General features: G+C 32.9%; 1 protein-coding gene across 1 annotated transcript in view; it reads right to left on the bottom strand.

Moving 5' to 3' along the window:
* Positions 1–898: 898 nt before the first annotated feature.
* LOC109341453 (DExH-box ATP-dependent RNA helicase DExH7, chloroplastic) overlaps positions 899–12,627 on the bottom strand; it is a 35,892-nt gene continuing 24,163 nt past the window's right edge. Inside the window, exons 26-39 of the mRNA XM_019579367.1 lie at positions 10,773–10,877; positions 10,343–10,483; positions 10,151–10,240; positions 10,021–10,077; positions 8,177–8,260; positions 7,774–7,872; positions 7,543–7,683; positions 6,899–6,969; positions 5,510–5,579; positions 4,627–4,719; positions 4,209–4,421; positions 2,181–2,273; positions 1,712–1,834; positions 899–1,618 (exon numbers count right to left, since the gene is read on the bottom strand). Coding sequence (XP_019434912.1) covers positions 1,541–1,618; positions 1,712–1,834; positions 2,181–2,273; positions 4,209–4,421; positions 4,627–4,719; positions 5,510–5,579; positions 6,899–6,969; positions 7,543–7,683; positions 7,774–7,872; positions 8,177–8,260; positions 10,021–10,077; positions 10,151–10,240; positions 10,343–10,483; positions 10,773–10,877 — 1,458 coding nt within the window. The 3' untranslated portion in view covers positions 899–1,540. The remainder of the gene's footprint in view (positions 1,619–1,711; positions 1,835–2,180; positions 2,274–4,208; positions 4,422–4,626; positions 4,720–5,509; positions 5,580–6,898; positions 6,970–7,542; positions 7,684–7,773; positions 7,873–8,176; positions 8,261–10,020; positions 10,078–10,150; positions 10,241–10,342; positions 10,484–10,772; positions 10,878–12,627) is intronic.

The raw sequence follows: 12,627 nt of genomic DNA, 5'->3' as shown, positions 1-12,627 counted from the left end.
AAATTATTCGATATATTAAATATATTTTTTCACTACGTAAATATAATAAATTTATTTTCGTAATTTACTTTTTTGAGTCCTAAAATGTAGATAATGATAATTCATGAACGAAATAAGAAGAAAGTGAAAGATAAATGAAAAAGAAAAGTAATAAAAAAAGATGACTTTTTTATTTATTTGGTACGAAATAAAAATGAAGGAAAATGAGTAAAATGAATGAGGTTAAATATCTAAAATACTATATATCCTCATTATACATGATATTAAAATATTTTGATTTGATGTATTAAATATATTGTCCGACTGACTATGTAAATATAACTTTTGAAAAATTGGCTATTTTTAATAGTGAAAATTATTAATAACGATAGAATAATTACCAAAAACATGTACTCTTTGGCACAATGGAGTGAAAAACATTTGTGGGTATCACATTTTTTGCGTCTTTCTATTTTCTCTCATTCTTTTCATTCCATCAATTTTCACTCATTCCAAATACAGTATATTGGAACAATAAAATTTAAAGCTGACATGAAATTCGAAGCAATGCCCGATATCATAAGCAAAATTGATAAGAAAAATCTTCTAAGCATGATAACATTAACAAAAATCATTTTCAATTATCCGGTTGTTATTTAAGAGAGTTTTTAGAAGTTTGAAACTATTATAGTTAATTACACTAACATTATTGAATTTTGGTGAAATTATACAAACTACCCTCCATTTTTTCAAATCTACACAAATTACCTTTAGTTATATACATACATTATACTAACTAACTTTTTTAGAGATATAAGTATAATTTCTTCAACAAAAACTGTGACGACGGTAATTAAGTCAAATAAAATATAATATATCATGAAAATAAGTCCAAATAATATAAGAGTCAATATCATTGGTTATTGTTAATTGGTTTGTGAAAATAATAAAGAAGGTAGTTGGCAATGGCTCTTTGACGAGCTTTTGGTCAGACAAACATGCTGTTATTAAGGCTGTTGTGTTGCAGGAAGCTGTAACTTGGGTGAACGGGTCGTGGATGCATCCTTTCTTTCTCCGTCCATTTTGTACAATCATGCACCTAAAGAAGGAAACATGACCCATGATGCACCTCCTAGGGAGCAAGATTTGCATAGACATAACATTTCACTCAAGCAACTTTAACAAGGATTTCCTTGTCTTTTTAACTACTACTACTTTTAATGAATCTAACACTTGATATTGTTTGTGTCCATTCTATCAATCTGAAAGTAGAACATTGTCTAATTTATATATAAGTTGCAAATTGTATATGCAATCAATACAAAAGCAGCCTGCTTCCTCAATGTTGATATCGCTTATAGGCAATGTTCCAGAGACACTTTCTTTGCCTTTACGATGAGAAAAGCTCAATTGCAGACAACCAGTCAAAACCACCAATTTATACTCAGTAAGTAGTTCAAATATAAGATGCTTATGGTCCAGCTAGGGCTTTCCTTTCAAGTTATTCTTGGAGCAGCTATAATTTTAAAAAGAATGATTTTTCTGACGCTTTGATGCTCAATCATTTAGGCAAATGGCCTTCTTCTAAGAGCAGAGCGATGATAGACTTGATGATCTCATTATTCATAACCATTGCATTCTAAAAATAAACACAAACCCATATATTATTCTCCTGTTAAATGCAGGAATCATGTAGTATTATTAGCTATGGAATATAAGCAATAAATGGCACCTCAGGTTTTCTAATCAGCTCCTTCAGAATGGAATGCAGAGTTAACCGTAGCTCTTTGAACAAGACAGCTATTTGGGCAGGTGCAGTCAATTTCAACCATCCATCGATGGTGATCAATCCACTCTATCACATAAAAGAAAATTAAAAAGTTGACAAAATTTATACCAAGAGCAGCGTTCAACCATTTTTGGTTACACCTCCAACTATCTTTTCCTCAATAGATATTCAACCGTCCAATGCATGAGGCTTCCACCAAGTGGAGTCTAGGGAGGATAGATGTACACAACCTTACCCTCACAAACAAAAAATACTATTTTTACCACTCCGGGTCAAAATACATGCAACCTTACCATTGCATCAAGACTCGCCCTCAATAGATATTCAAACTACACCCCAAAAATCCTAAATATTTCATCTTGTTCCAGTAAATAAACATCATTTATCCGGTTAAAAGTAATATAACATGTACCTGATGCTGAACATTAATTGATCCGCCAAAGAGCAAAATAGAGTATGGAGAAATGACTGAAGTATCCCGTAGAAATACTTTGTTTGTCTCAACCTGATAATTGATAGTTATTAGCTCAAACCTATTAATAGAATTGTAGAATTAGTTCTACTTCTACATGCGTAGAACAACATGGACAATGATATGAAATGATAACTAGTAGTGCATTACAAGATCCAAAACCATTAAAAAGATAAATAAAAAACAAAAGAAACACATGAAAAAAGCAAGTGGCAAATACATCAAATATTACCTGCGAGGACCCAATGGGACTTTAGCATTTTTGCACAATGTCAAATTTATGATTATAAGAAACACGAGCTACACAACATTCCTCTAGAACTAACATCTCAAATATGGAACTTTATGAGTTAATATAGGATTGGAATCATTAGAGCCAAAGCAAATAGTTTAATTCCTTATTATGACTTGTGTTAATATAAATTGCGTTAGTTCTTCTATGTATATCATAAATATCAGTATGCTGAGTGCAAATCACTCAAGCAAATCAAAAATCACATGACTGGTCTATCCTCAAGTCTCTTGCCATTTCAGGGACCAAATTTTGATGGATCATGAAATTCCTACCATGGAGAAATTAATGACTCAAACTTTAAGAGTTCCGTCACCTAAGATCATATTAGTTCCAGTACTAAAATGATTGAGGCATCTATAATGGTTTCAAAGCTAGGAATTCATGCAGGATGTGAAAGTGATGAAGGACGAGGAAGTTGTTGAAATTATAGGGTTAAATATGGAACAAGGAAAAGTAATATCGAAAATAGTAAATTTTACTATAATATTGTGAATGATGATGTGATAGAAAACAAATATTACTAACCACTATTTATATTACTACTAGACTCTCCTAATTTATTAAGGAAACAAAACATAAAAAAAAAAAAACAGCCTAGTGCACAAGGCTCTCACTTAATGGGTCTGTCAAAGATAGATGTACGCAATCTTATCCCACAATCTAGATATTCTCTATAATATAATTGAAGATATTCTAAATACTTTCATATATTCTAATAGAAATAAAGAGTGTAAAGGTCATCCTTAGAGCATTTATCGTAAATGAATGGACCACTTTAGAAACATGGATCTAATTTAAGAGTTAATGTAAGATAATCTGTCTCATGGAAGAGTAATAAGCAAGCTGAATATCATGCAGAAGCTAGACACAGATTTATGGTTACAGCTACTTCTGAGCCTATTTGGATAAAACAATTTCTATTAGAGTTGAAATGAAAGAACCAAATTTATAGATACAGACTGCTATTTTGTTTGAGAAGAAGTCTTTTACATAGAAACAATCAATTCAAATGATCAAGCTTGAGGATATGTTGGAAATAATAACAATAATTAAAATGACTACTAAATATATAAAATCATCCATATGCCTTCACCTAATAGCTTAAGCTTTTGGTTCTTGACATGGTATCAAATCCACTAAGACCAACCGGTTAAAAGTCCAATCCTTGTCATCCCATTCTTCTAAATAAATAAAAAGAAGTTAAATTCCAGAACACGGTATGAGGGGCTTGTGCATAGTTCACATTTTAAGCACAAAGGGCTATTGCGTGAGTCATGAGTAGGCATGTTACATATATAAAACCATTGGCATGCCTTCAACTAACATCTTAAGCTTTTGGGAGAGTATGTTCATGGCAATCACATTAAAAATTATAAGCTTTTATGATTGCTGAGAGCAAGCCAGTCACTCAATTCACAAATCATGTTCATAGTCTATTTATTCTCAAGTCTCGTAGCCTACTCTTAAGTCCGCCAAAAAAGGTGGTTAAGAGTTTATTTCAGTAATTTTAGACTTATAAGTACATACATATCACATTATTATTTCAATTTTGAAGTAACAAATTTATTAAACAAATATTTAGAGGGTAATACATTTCCGTGTTATGTGTGAAGACAAATATTTCATCCAAAAAAGGATATTTAATAAACTTCCACAAGAAACTGTTTGCTGACCTTTTCAAGGAAGACAAGAAATGGGTGCTGGAACGCTTTTGAGTTACTATTGATAGAAGAAGGGTGGATATGAACTTCTCTTCTTCCATCGAACCATACTGTGCGACCAGTATTTCCTGAGTTAGAAGACCGATGAAGGCCACTGAGAGCAGCTGCAACAATGCCTTGTTCACCAGCTGCTACATTAGGGTATAAGCCTGCACATAGTATAGCCTGCAAGTGTACTCTCAAATATCAATGCAATAAAACAGTGATATTTGCACATTACTTTTACATCACTGCTAATTCATGCACAACATTGGTCACAAAGCAAAATAGGTGTTGCACATGTGGATATGGAAACTCAAAGCATCAGCTAAAAGCTTCTGAGAACAAGCTAGCATTCGTTGATAGTAACATGCAAAATAACAAGCCTTACCTTCAGAATTGAAGAATGATGTGCATATTTATTAAATGGCTGCGATGCATCAGATAGCCAGCTGTCAAGATTCCCTATCTGCTTTCTGTCCATCTTAAATGTTCAGATTGAAGGTCAGAACAAAAACACGAGTAGAACGTTATATCATGTAATGCAAACAACCTTTTTTTTAAACTACTGAGGTAAATAGATAGGCAACATATAGTCCACTTTAGCTAATATTAGATGTCGATTTGAATCTGTCACAATGTAAATATTGTGTATAATTACAATAATCAAACAAATCCGATTATGACCAGAAATAGATAAGAATCAAACTGTAATCCCTAAAATCAAGGGATTGGTGATAGGGAATTGTATAGATGTTTTTTTTCTGATTAGGTTGATTTAGTTTCCTTTTTTCTTTTCTTAGTAATTCTCTATATATAATCATGTTTATCATCTATTCATCAATACATAAAAAATAAGATATTCAGTTTTCCATATTAATACATCAAGTTATCTACTTATTAATACTTTATCTGGACAATATGTGCATCAAAAGTCATTAAACCATAAACTGAAGCAACATCATACCTTCTATATTACCATACAAGAATATACAAATGCCAAATGCTTTAGACCAATTTCCAATCATATCATTATTTTTTACACTTTCTTCCATTGGTTGAAGAACTAGATTTTATGTCTATGTATTTAACTTGAGAAATATTAAAATAACATAAGCTCTTATGTTACAGATAAAGGAATGCACCTATAAGTATGAAAAGCGCAAACTTATAAATTATAATTGTAGAGAAAACATTTTTACTGCATTCAACTGAAGTAAATTATGCCTAAAAAAGACCTATTACCATTACCAAGAATAATAAAGACAGCACACCTGATAATCTTTAGAAAGAGTGATGAGACCAATGTCTGCTAGCAAAGTTCCAAACTGTACCCTCATCTCTCTGAGATATCATCAAAGAGAACAAATTTAGTAACATTAACAAAAGATAAAACAAAAATATAGCTTGTGAACAAAAGATTGGATTAACATTCATTCTAGTATGTGCATAACAAATATTAGTAGTGCGTGTCCAGAACATCCAAATCAAATACACATTGAAAAATCACAGCCATATCATTTATTGAAGGAATACAGCCAGGAAAAAAATTTGACAGAAGTCAGACAAAATCTGCCAAGATTCTGAGGTGGTTGTTGCATAAGTCAAAATGATACTGACAGGGACCACCCTTCTATACAAGATTCAGTAATCCACCTCATGTTGGCAAAAAAGTTCTAGCTGTCTAGTACTTTCATATAGTTTCTGTCAATTTGTTTGAAGGCAGCAACAGTATAATTTGGGAAGACATTTACTCCTTTAATTTCAGCCCATCTTCCATGCAAACTGTGCACATCATACAGTCCCCTAAAGATGCATCTACCAATACTAAAACTACATATTGTATGTCCTTTGCTTTGGGTTACTGCAAAAAACTGATTCCTTAATCAAAAATAATTTTCTAATGACTTAATTATAAAATATAAGAATCATAGAACCATTTTCCTTGCTTTGCAATCTAACCAACTATCGTCATTGGATTAGCACTTCACTGAAGTTGTTCAAGATGTTATTTGGCGTTATTTCCAGCAAGGATACTAAATATATTTAATCCACTGCTTATAGAACCCCTAACTTACATCAAATATTACAAAATTTTGAGCTATACCAGGACAATAAAGACAAAATTCAGGAGAAATTGACATTAAATGAACTTTAAAAACCGATGCTGCATGCATTAAGAAACTTACCACCAAACTGGTAAGTGAAATCTCCATAAAAAATCCACTGTAGGATTATCTTTTTCTTCAAATATAAAAAAAAAACAGGTTATGATGGCCCCTGGATCCCCTTAAAAAATCTAAATATTTAGTTTTTCTCTCTGCTTAGCAGGTTATATGATTCAAGCACTAACCCTCCTTTTTGGCAAGTTAAACACAACAACACAGTGGATTTAGCAGCCAAAACGACCTACCACAGCTCTGCTTTAATAGAAGAGGCACCAAAATATGTTTATAAAGTAAAGATGGACAACCTTCCAAATGAATAATATAAAGGACGAGAGATAATGAAGATTTGTCAATAAAAAAAGAGAAGAAAGAATGCTCGGAGATAGCTGAGCTGTCCTCCAAAAATGAAAAGGGAAGGGGTATGAATACAAGAGAAAACATATAAACAAAAGAGCCTTTTAGTCTTATATAAGATGCAGATAAAAAGTTAAACACCTTATCATAAACATCACAGAGCTGCTCAGAAAAAAAGAATTGCAGAATTGCTGTGCAGCTTTAGCTCCTTTCTGCATATTTAAATTACAAATAAATTAAAAATGCTATAAAAGAACACCATACTATCAAATAAGCCAAAAAAATAGGACAGTTTCTATGGATAAATGCATATGCATTCTTATTCTTATAGGTTGCACGTATATCCACCACTGAAGCCATGTGATGATAACCAAGAACAGTTCTTTCAGTTTTTCCCGCATGTTAGAAAATATAGGGTTTTAATCTTAGTGTTAGTGATCTTGGTCTTGTATACACAAGAATTAGTATAAATAAGGTTACTAGGTTATGTAAGTCTATTACATTATCTTATCAATCATATTTATCACTCAACATTAGTAGCAGTGTTTGTCTCTTATGTTTTCCCTAACCCTAACCCCTTAGTTCTTTAACACATCATATAAAGAACACTGTTTACTAGCAAATAGCAATAAATTGGGTAGTTGTTTCTTCTCACTGGGTTGCTTCATTTGTAGACTCACTTTTAAGAGAAAAATATACAGTAAAATTGTTTGAGCCTCAGCCGAAGTAATCATATATATAATTATTGATGGCATGTATAAAAAACAAACTACAACCACACTGACCTCAGTCAAAATCCTCTCCCATCTTTTATAGGCAGTCATCATTAATAGGTGATCAGATTGCCGATCAATATCATTTGCGTCACCAGGCCCATCAAGCTTATCATTTAACAATGTTAATTTTGCTCTTTCAACATTTTGCCTCTGAAGATCAATACAACAGTTTGTTTAAAATCCAACTACTTATAAATAAGTAAATTAGTGTATATGTTTATCAAATTACTGACAGAAGACCTCATCCTTTGGATACACAAATGGAGACTTGTAGCTTAGAAATGCAGAAACTGAAAGAATAGGCGACAAGCAACCAAATATTGCACCATACAGCATCATCTGTGATTAAAGAAACAAAACATCATTTGGCTCGCTCAGTATCCCTTATATGGTATACTTATATCATACTCTCGCTCAGTATGCCTTATATGGTATACTTATATCATATTCAAAAGCAACAGGTAGAGTAGGATGAAAATAGAATGGGTCAGCACCTTGTTTTCAATAATCTTGATATACAGTATCAACATTTACAAGAAGCGAAGACAAGAAAGGCAGAGACACATCATAAGCATTAAAAATCAAATGTTCAGTTGAATCCTTTCAAGAAAAAAGAGGAGAAAAAAAGTAATTGGGTCTATACCTTTCCAATTAATACATCAACAGGAAGTTTCGCCAGATGATGCCCAAGAGGTGTCAACATTTCATCCCCTTCCAGAGCACCGACCTACAACATTTTGGTTTCGTTGAGAGCAAAATTAATACAAAGATCAGGAAGATTTTAATCTACTATATTGTATAGTTCAAAAAAAAGGTTATGATTATAAAAAAATGCAACTAAATAAAAATAATTAGGATGGGGAACTATGTTGCATGGGTACTTCAAAGAAGGTGAAGTACCCATATCAGGTAAGTACCAGGTAATGGTACTCTTGTGTACTCATTTGAAGTAAAATGTTTCAAAATTATATCGGTGTACTCGTACTCTAGATTTTAAAAAAAAATTATATCTCGTACATGTACCCGTATCGGATACCGTTACCGTACTCGTAATCATGCAACATAACAGTATGTAAACCTTATTCATGCAATACACCCGTAATCACTGGCAGATTTTGATACAAAGTTTTGGAGGAACAACAATAATTAATTATAGTTAATAATTAAGATTAATTTAGTAATAAAATTATAAAGAAATATATAATTGTTTTAAAGTTTACGAAGACACAAATTGAGTGAAGAAGAAGGCCAATCCGAAACCCTAGGTCACAAAATCGGCAACGTATTGACGAAGAATTCTCGATCTTCAACAATTGAATCACGCTCTTCAACAAAGCACCAGGAAAAACGAAGATTCCACACCGATAATGAGAATCGTGAAGAATCCACCACGACGGAGGCACAAGTAGAAAGTTGGTGAAGCTTCCTCGGCGAAATGAAAAACCGCAACAGAGAACCACCACAACGGAGGCGCAACCAGAAAATTGACGGTCCAAGAATTCTTGATCTCAATCTCAATCACAGTGAAACCAAGAAAGAGAAGCTCTAGATATCATGTTAGAAAAGCTTAATTGAAGCTTAGAGAAGAAATCAAAGAGAGAGAAATGAAAAATGATTCTGTTTATTCAATTGTTTGTTATGAAAGAATAAATGCTCCATATATATAGGAGCTAAATGAATAGTACAGTTGGCATAATGGCTAAAGAGAGAATACAAAAGAGAATAATAATAACTATTCTAATAATTTGAAATTAAAAACGATTAATAATTAAAGACGTTAAAGAAAAAATGTGCATTCATTTAAAGTGTGATGTTATCCATTCTTTCAAAGACTCGAACTCATCAATGATTGAATTATGAGTAAAATTTTAAGCTATTTCCTTTTTAATCCAGAGATGGTTGAGAGTTTTCACACATTAATGACTAACAACATCAACAATAAAATGTTGACATTGACCTCTCAAGTTATTCTTCTCTTACTCGTTGAAATCCATAGAGTATAATTTTTACACAAAAATATATATATTATTGATATTAAATGATTTATAAAAATTCATAGCATCTTAGGAGTTTTGCTTCAAAGTTTGACAAAAACAACATGCTATCCTCATAATCTGTTTCAGGAAGAAAATGAAAATTCATGAGACAGCAACCCTAATACACGTGTTGCTTTAGAATTACTTTATATGTCCAATTTAACAATCCGCAGAATTATCGGAGCATGGGATCAAAGCCAAACCTATAGTTCCTATAAATCAAAGAAAAAGAAATTCATAGAAAAATCTAAATCCAAAATAACTTATACATTATCAGTGACACAGTAAAAAAAAACTACATTACTTTTAAATTATGTCAAATTTAACACTCTGCGGACATATAATAGTTGGGATCAAAACCAAAGCTATATTTTCTGTAACTAAATTAAAAATAAATTGACCATAACTCATACATTAAAATCAATGACATAGTCAAAAGGTTATAGAGTACCTCGTACAATAAGGATATTGCTGAACTCATTGCTTCAACCTTGGGAGGATCTATAGCCTGATAATGGAAAGAAATTGAGAAAAACTGTTGGGATAATTTGATCAGATTTTTTATTCATTTTAATCCTTACCCCAGACAAAAATGGCTTGATATAACCAAGAGATAGCAGCTTAATCTGCAGACATAATTCAACTAATGGCATTCGAAGCATCTCCGGAACCTTGATAAGAATACGCCAAAAAAGCATAGGAAAAGGAAGTATATTAGCAGCAAAATAGAAAACATAAACTTGTGTACCCTTTAAGCAATTTCCTTCCAATACCTGATAAGGACGCATGAGTTTTTCAAACCTATGACGTGTGTACAGGCAAAAGCAAATTCCAGGTTTGACACGTCCAGCTCTACCCCGACGCTGCCTTGCATTTGCTTGAGATATCCAATCTTCAACCATGCTAGACAATTTCTATATCATCATAAAACAATGAAACAAGATCCAATAACCAATTACCAATAACAAGTAAAAGGAGAGCAATAGAAATTATATTTGATTGGTCCAATACAAAGGCACAAGTAAGAAAAAATCATATCGGGTCTGAACAAAACGTTATTATCAATGAACCTATTCACCTTAAAGCTACTACTTCATTCTACTTCATTCGAGTCACTGTCATTGGAAAGGTTAATGTATTTTCAAAAGGAGACAATGGAAAAGGAGTAATAGAATAATTATTAGAATGAGAACGAAAACATACCTTCTGTGGATTATATCGGCTCTCCTTATGTTTTCCACAGTCAATTACATATATCACATCATCTATTGTTATGCTGGTCTCCGCTATATTTGTGGCTATTACAACCTAGCAGTATTTTAAAACATACTTGAATAGTTTAGGATAAACAAGAAACATAATATTTTAAGTTTAGGCTAAACAAGAGGCATGATGTTTTAAGGCACAATTGGTACAAACATGACTCACGCAATTGAGAATACATTATGGTTTGAAATAAGTTACAACAGTAATCTTGTGCATAGTCTACAACCCATTTTTCTATGAACGGACAATACATATTACCAACTAGCATAAGCACTTCATCTGAGAAAAGATGTTGTCAAGATTTATAGCCTCAAGCTCTCTCAACACAATTCGTCAACTATAATACATATTTACTAAGTTTCTCAGAGGCCTCCAGGTATGCTACATTCATAACAACTTTGGTGCATATAGGTTAATGTTTATTTTATATACTGCACATCAAGCTGTGCATAACCCTCATTTTGAGTATAAATAAGACTATTAGCATACAAGATTACTTACACATTCACATAAATAGGGGGTTCTCTCTGAAGAGGTCCTCTCTGTTTACGAAGTCAAAGCATTGAATAAGACTACAACCTAACTTTCTTGCATCTTTTTATCTAATACTGAAGACATTTAATTTCATCAAAAGAGAGACAAAAAGGATGTCTTATTAGAAGTGAGAGAAAGAGTAACTGAATTAGTTATTAGAGTTGCTGGTTTCTATTTATAGAACACCAAGAGCCTTACTGGTGGTGACAACTACCACCAGCTAAACTAAGGATAAGCCTAACTCTATTACAAAGCAACACATAAGGTTAACTATCCTAATATCCCCCCTGAATCTGAGTGCTGATGGAGTGGTCCTGCATTTTCTGAGCTGCAAACTCATGTAATGTGCAGCTTATCTCAGGATAGAAAACCTTGTAGTAGACAAAGCTTTAGACAAAATATCTGCCACTTATTGATAAGCTGGAACATGGTCAACCAGAGGTCAAACAAATGTGATTCAATGTGTTTTGCCCTAGAGTGAAGCACTGATTCCGTGAAAGAAGGATAGTGCTTAAGTTATCACAATATATGACAGGATTTGATGCTTTGAACACCAATTCCTGCAACAAACTCTGAATACAAACCATTTCTCCAGCTGTTATAATCAGACGCCTATACTCTGTTTCAGCACTAGACCTGGCCACCCTATCCTGTTTCTTAGACCACCATGAAACTAGTTAGGACCTACATAAATTGCAGACCATGAAGTTCATCTCGATCTCCTGTCATCAGGGTCAAAAGCCCAATCAGCATCACAATAGGCATAAAGTCCTGAGGTACAGGTTTAAGCAGTAGTCCATGACTAATAGTCCAAAGGTTGAGACAAGAACTGACAGAGTTTGCTCACGCTAAAGGAAACTTCTGACCTGGTAACCTTTACATACTGTAGGAGTAGGAAAACTCTTGATATCATCCATGATATCATCCATACGAGACCTCTCAAATATTATGTATTTGGATTGAGTTAGTAAAAGAGAGCCATTTGTAAGCTTCTTAATTTCGATTTCCAGAAAATAATCTAGAGCTCCAAGATCCTTAAGTGCAAAAGCTAAGCTGAGAGTTTTGAAATTAGTTGTTTGATAAGTGTAGGAGAAGTGTCAGTGATGATAATATCATCCACATAGCATAACAAGGACAGCTTGTGTGTAGAGGTGATCTGAACAAATAAGGAATGATCATACTTGCACTTCCTGAATCCAAGAGTAAATAGTGTAGAAGTAAGTTTGTCAAACCAGGCTCTTGGGGCCTGTTTTAGACC

This window comes from Lupinus angustifolius, unplaced genomic scaffold (assembly GCF_001865875.1).
Source record: "Lupinus angustifolius cultivar Tanjil unplaced genomic scaffold, LupAngTanjil_v1.0 Scaffold_466, whole genome shotgun sequence".
In the NCBI taxonomy this organism is placed as follows: Eukaryota; Viridiplantae; Streptophyta; class Magnoliopsida; order Fabales; family Fabaceae; genus Lupinus; species Lupinus angustifolius.
The sequence above is the reverse complement of the archived record's forward strand: the minus strand, read 5'-3'. Positions and strand labels throughout refer to the sequence as shown.